Genomic DNA, 6,579 nt, shown 5'->3' with positions numbered 1-6,579 from the left:
GATGAAATATTATTCGAAATGTCTTGACGTGTGCTTAATCACTGGGTAAGAAAAATCCCAGAAAGTTGATTCTGTTCATCTGCACGTGGCGTTTTCCGTGGGAGAAACGTTTCATCATTCATTGAACTGAATTCTTCAGTCTCAGCTGACTGCATCTTTTCCCAGCCTTGTAAACAGCACAATTGCACAAGGACCGAAACTAGCACTATTGACTAACAACTGGCCATGAGGTCAATCTTAAGTGACTTCAGGAGAAACCTGCACTCCACTGAAATTGAAGAAGTGTGCACCATGTGCAGATGAATGGAATCAACTTTCTTGGATATCATTTGTAAAGTAGGAAAGAAAGTCATTACCTCATGATATAAAGGATCCTGCTCTAATTTGGCACCATCTACAAAAGAAGCAAATTATAGCAAAGAACTGTGTTTATGTCCATTGGTATATCTGCATGAAAGTTGAAGAGAAAGTGGCTCTGTAAGAAAAAAGGTGAAGGACTGTGAATCAAAACACACAGTGGGGCGTGGTACAGAGGGTGGGTGCAAGTTCAGGATTGCCTCTGTCCCAGCCCAGGTCTATGTATGTATTAAGAGCTCGCCTCAGCTTCACAGGCACTCAGGAGACCCTACAAGCTGTGTGTGCGTTTCTGTGTCATTTCTCAAAGTCATCAACCTGTGACAAGAAGACATGGGCAGACAAAAGGAGTATCTGAGTAAACTGTCCCGCTTCTTCCAGATCCGCAACCTGCTGCTTCGTCAAGCCTTAGCAGAGTGTCTTGGCACGCTCATCCTTGTAGTAAGTGTGTGTGTGTGTGTGTGTGTGTGTGTGTGTGTGTGTATGTGTATGTGTGTGTGTGTGTGTGTGTGTGTGTGTGTGTGTGTGTGTAGTTCTGCGTGAGAGAGTAAACATGCACTAACAATTCACTGAGTAATTAATAAATTAATACATGGAAGCACAGTTTTTACTCATGTTTCAAAGGTAACTAACAGAGAATTGAAATAGGATAGGACTGATAGGACCTGGTTAGACTTGGTTAGAGGCAGGTGAGACACGGTATTTATCCAGAGAGGGACTGCTTCTTTTTTGTTTTGTTTTTTAAAGGCTGACATCTGTGTGTATCAACTGGATTTCTGATTAGCTGGACAGGAGAATGCAAATGGTCTTTAACAGTCAGATCCTTACCACATTCTTATAAATTACTATGCCAAGTTCGGGCTACAGTTTTTTCCCCGCATGACGATGCTGCAGGATTTCTTAGTTTTTCCATGATAATCCGATCTCTGATTAGAAATATGACTAAAACCATGAAACACTGCAATCTCATCAACTCACTGTAAAAAGGAAACTGGCTGGCTCTCTGCTCTTTCTGGCTCTTGGTTAAGTTCATTTAAGATTCTTTTTTTAAAAATACAATAAACAAAGTAAAATTGTAAACAACACATCAACATTAATAAATGATAAAACAAAATAAATGTTTTTTACTATCAGGAATAGGTGGGTCTCTTCTCTCTATTCATTCAGGATGAGGACCAGATGAACGGCCTGATGTGGCTATGTGAAGTCTTAATAGTCATTCGCATAGCCACATCAGGCCCGGAGTGAAAGTCCCAACATTTTATTTGCTTCTGTCGGCTGACACGGCATAAAAACATCTTGACACGAGCTCAAGGCAGTTTACATATAATGCACCTGGACAAGTGCTTAAAGTGGCCTCGGCTGCTTGAGTCGGTGAAGTTGTAGGTTTATAAAAATTCTCCTCAGATATCGGGCATTAGACGTGGCAAATTTCAGTGTTAAATTCGGCGCAATTTGCAATAAATCACATAATGCAAACTTTAGTGAATGGTGTTTGTATTACTGATTGGGTATTTATGAAATAAAATATTTATTTTTATGTCATTTCAAAGTAAAAGCCATTTAGAGCGTCACACATTATTTAATAAACAGGAGTAATATGGAAGTCCAAATCTCAATGCGCCTGGGTTTGAGAAGTACATAGTGTCACTACTGATGGCACAGGGGATACACGTCAGTATTAACATTATTGGGTAGCTGAAACTGGTATTGTGCAAAAGTCAATCAATCATGAAAATGAATCATATCACAGAAATACATTTGCGAACACAATTTTACAGGCATAAATAATATTTTTGCACAGATAAAGTGATTCCCTAAGAGCTGAAATCTTGTCATATCTGAGCATGTGGGCAGTGTATAGGGCTGTTTGATATAACGATATATATCGGATGACGATATAAAAACGTCTATCGTTTCATTTTACACTATTGTTTGTTTCATGGTGTCGCAAAATAAACTGTTTACGGCAATATTTTTTCATCGTTTTTATGGTCACTGTAGTGGCTATATTAATTTCTTAAAGTTCTCTCTTTCTCTTATATTTTATATAACCACACTACGGAAGGACAAGCGCCTGTTTTTATGCGTTGTGGTTAGCAACAACGACGGTAACAGCATCGCGTCCGCTTGTTTATGTTCCACATAAACCTTTCACAATAAAGCTCAAGATCCTGTTGAGACTTTTCAAAATAAACTGAATCACGTGAAAGAGCAGATTATTTACGGATGAGAATTAAAAAAGAGCCGCCAGGTGCTAAAAAAATAAACCTTAGACTCAAACGTTAGAACAGGCTTTTCCCCGCAGCACGCCATGTAATAAATACTCACAAAGAAAACGGCGGACTTTACAACTTATGTCTAAAAATGTATAGTTTCATGCATCGGTTAAAACACTCGACTCCAGCTACATGACACGCAGCAGGAAACACTTCCCGCAAGACGAGCTGCCCGAGATTCACCGAATTTACAGAAAATGTTACATTTTTGTGATTTATATCATTATCGGGATAGAATTCTTATATCGGGAAATGAGATTTTGGTCATATTGCACAGCCCTGGCAGTGTATGTTAAATAGAGGACAAAATAAGTGACAGGCCTAAAAATCCGTAGCCGGCACATGAGAAAGGGTCTAAGTGTAAGGGTGGAAGCATAGGTAGGCACCGATGTGGATGTCTACCTGTAAAATACTGTCCAGGCTCTGTCATGGTTTGGGGCTGCAAGCCTTTGGTTCCTGGGATCTTGTCAAACCTATGATTATATAACTGTCAATATATCAGTATATCAACTGTTTCAACAACAGAAACAACCATAATGTTGTCTACTTTGTTGTGTAACTTACTAGGATCCAGCTGAACTTGCTTTTCTACTCTTTCTTCAGATGTTTGGCTGTGGTGCTGTGGCCCAGCGGGTGTTGAGCGGTGGTTCCCATGGCTTGTTCCTTACTGTCAACTTTGCCTTTGGCTTTGCTGCCATGTTAGGCATCTTGGTCTGTGGCCAAGTGTCAGGTAATCAATCAGATTTATGGAAGTGTATGATATAATCAGCTATGGGTGTGCGTGTGTGTGTTTGTGTGTGTGGCTTTACTTTAGGCAAGGCTGTAATTTTGTGTGATTATGGACTGCACACACTGACATAATGTCAACATCTGCATTTGCAGGCGGCCATCTCAACCCAGCAGTAACTTTTGCCTTGTGTCTGCTTGGAAGAGAGCGCTGGAGAAAGTTTCCCATGTACTTCCTCTTTCAGACAATTGGTGCTTTTTTTGGTGCCGCTATTATTTTTGGCATGTACTATGGTAAGTGAAGACTTCCAGTGGTGAGTCAGAATTATCTTGTTCTTTTTAAAGAAAAAAAAAAATCCATGGTACATTTCATTGTTTGTATCCCTCTAGATGCTCTGTTGCTCCGTCCTGGAAGTTTTAATTTTACTAGCATTAACAACACGGCTGGCATATTTTCAACTTACCCTGCGAGGCATCTCACACTTGTCAATGGTTTCTTTGATCAGGTGCTCTTTTGAAACTCAAACATGTATCACACACATAATTTCAATTCTGAAATAATAAATGATATATCCCATTATTCCTTCTTACTTGTACCCCTCCTCAACACAGATTATTGGCACAACAGCGCTCATAGTTTGTGTTCTGGCCATTGTGGATCCTTACAACAACCCTATCCCCCAAGGGCTGGAAGCCTTCACTGTGGGATTTGTGGTTCTTGTCATTGGATTGTCCATGGGCTTTAATTCTGGCTATGCAGTCAATCCTGCCAGAGACTTTGGACCACGTCTTTTCACCTCTATGTCTGGGTGGGGGGGTGCTGTTTTCACGTAAGTAGACAGATTTTATACATTTTTCCTTCACATTGCCCTTCCACTGATCTCTGTTTGTTAACCCTTTTTATCTGGCAATAAGTTTGATCCTGTCTGCCCGCAGGGCTAGAGACTGCTGGTTCCTGGTCCCTATTTTTGCCCCATTCCTTGGTTCCATTATGGGCGTAGTGATTTACCAGTTGATGGTTGGTTTCCACACAGAGGGAGAAGCACGTGACAAGAAACAGGGGACAGTCCAGGAGAACCTCCAACTTGCCAATGTTGCTTCCTCAAACAACTCTAAAGAGGCTACCAAAGAAATTTACTGAGGGTCTTGCAGAAATACAGCTAGTCACTGCATTTGGGAATGCACAGTATAACAGCAGCATGTTTATTTCCTGCCATTTTTCTCAAGCTATCTCTGTCTGTTTGGATTTTTCCCCAGATAGTTATCAGGTCTTGTTACTGTATCAGAGTTTTGAAAAATGACTGTGTGAGTAGAAAAGCAAATTCAGAAACACAGAATTACATTAATTCTTTTATGAGATGATTTTGTATTTGATTCTCTATAAAACTTCAGTTTTTACACTACTTTATGTTTAATGTTTTTTTTTTAAAGATAGGTAGTGTATGCATATATATATATATATATATATATATATATATTCAGACAGACCTTTCTCTATTAGTTTCTGTGCTTTTTTGTGCTTTTTTTTTTAGCCTATTTCAATGTTAATCTGCTTGAAAATAGTAAAGTACATTTTGTTTAAAGTTCATAACAGCCAGCAACATATTTTAGTGCAGACTGTGTTAGCTGTGTTCTCAGGTGTTGACAGATTGTGGTGAGATTATAATCTGCCACTGCCACCTTTTCTCTGAAACCAGCTAGAGCTGCTATGATTTTAAAACTGAACTTTTTTCCCTGAAAAAATGATTTGAATGTCATTCAACACTATCAAGTACTTTTAATTTCATGCTTGAAACAACATTTATATTCTATGTGCAGAAACATATTCCATATGGTTTTTAATATCTTATATGTGGGTGTATTCACTGAGGTGTACCAGATTGGAGAGTGAATATTTTGTAAGTAGGATAAGGGGAAATACTTTTGCATTTATAAAATAAAGTTCTGTTTTGTTTTTTTAGTGCTGTTTACTGTTGGTTGTGCAGCTTTACACTGCTTTCTCATGTTTGTCACAAATGGATAAAGGACACTCTTTCGAGGATGCCAATGTTCACATTTTGGACAGAGAGGACAGATGGTTTGAAAGAGGAGTGAAAGAAGCCATCTATGTCCACTGTGAGCGACCATCTTTGAACAGAGGCGGTGGTTTACGACACCAACTGTCTGCCATCTATAATCCAGTTTTGAGTTCCCTCCCCAGACGCCTTAACGCCCACTCACATCCTGGGCCAGGTTTCACAATGAACACACCCGAAACCCTGGCTGATTGGGACCCACACCCAGTTTCACACCTTGGCTCAGGCGATTAGAGGATCATCAGGGGGTCCTTTTGTCCCTCTGTGGGGGGATACTCCCACTAGGTTTAAATATGGGACTCCCCACCATTTGACCTTAGAACTTAAGAAGCTTCTCGGATGAGAGGTGAAACGTCTTCAAGCAACTTAAAGAAGTCCAGACGCTTTTCTTTGCAAGCTCCTTTGACTGGTACAACTGCGATTACAGGGTGACAGTTTTGAATCAAAATCTGGAAAATAATGTTACTAAAGCTTTGAAATGTAATATGATCTAGTATTACACCCTTTGGATCCCTTTGGACTCGCCCCTACTTGTTAAAGGTGTCACCGAAATTAGGACGGCTGCTGACACCGAGACGCTTAATTTGAACATCGCATCAGATGAAGCTTATCTGCATATGTTTAATGTACCTGCTGTAGCTTTACTGCATATTTTCGCGGTGTAAAGCAAAAAACGGTGGATGTGAGCTTTTACAACGTTCGTTTTTCTTCATGTTGGAGCTTGTTGAACCGGTGGCTTGATGAAAGACTTACGCAAGCTTTTTGCCAGTAAAGATTTTAAGGGTGATTACTCGAACAAGAGTTGCAGTTTTGGCCCATTTTGTTTCCACTCACCCACCTCTTTGCCTCTAGCTGTGTGTGTGTGCACGAGCTCATCGTTAAACAATGACATCATCTTCACTGCTGTTCCTGCGACTGGGACTGGGGGCTGCCTGGACCCAGTGATGTCATACTTGTTATTCACACGTGTGCTCCTAGATACGTTTGCACTGCAGATCTATTTTTAGTCAAAAATGTGGGTGACAAGTGAGCGCAAGAGATTCTCGAAAATGTCTTTTCAATCTTGTTTTAATTACAACATTTGTACAAAACAAGTCAGAAAATAAATCAAATGCTTGTAATAGCATATGAATACTCAGTTATTT

At 39.9% G+C, this 6,579-nt stretch overlaps 1 protein-coding gene across 1 annotated transcript; it reads left to right on the top strand.

Moving 5' to 3' along the window:
- Window positions 1-578: 578 nt before the first annotated feature.
- Window positions 579-4,762, top strand: LOC102209305 (aquaporin-3-like). Its single transcript, XM_005722351.1, has 6 exons — window positions 579-795; window positions 3,237-3,363; window positions 3,516-3,653; window positions 3,750-3,865; window positions 3,972-4,189; window positions 4,296-4,762. The coding sequence occupies exons 1-6, from the start codon at window positions 688-690 to the stop codon at window positions 4,498-4,500; spliced, it is 912 nt and encodes a 303-aa protein (XP_005722408.1). The 5' UTR covers window positions 579-687; the 3' UTR covers window positions 4,501-4,762.
- Window positions 4,763-6,579: the final 1,817 nt, after the last annotated feature.

This window comes from Pundamilia nyererei, unplaced genomic scaffold, assembly GCF_000239375.1.
Source record: "Pundamilia nyererei isolate P.nyererei 1_Seehausen unplaced genomic scaffold, PunNye1.0 scaffold00006, whole genome shotgun sequence".
Classification (NCBI taxonomy): Eukaryota; Metazoa; Chordata; class Actinopteri; order Cichliformes; family Cichlidae; genus Pundamilia; species Pundamilia nyererei.
Note: the sequence above shows the minus strand (reverse complement) of the source record. Positions and strands in the feature narration are given on the sequence as shown.

Bases quoted from the DNA above. Each gene is read 5' to 3' on its own strand.
- LOC102209305 (XM_005722351.1), top strand. From the start codon at position 688: ATGGGCAGACAAAAGGAGTATCTGAGTAAACTGTCCCGCTTCTTCCAG. The intron at 3,654-3,749 runs GTAAGTGAAGAC...GTATCCCTCTAG, and splicing joins TATTTTTGGCATGTACTATG to ATGCTCTGTTGCTCCGTCCT. The intron at 4,190-4,295 runs GTAAGTAGACAG...GTCTGCCCGCAG, and splicing joins TGGGGGGGTGCTGTTTTCAC to GGCTAGAGACTGCTGGTTCC.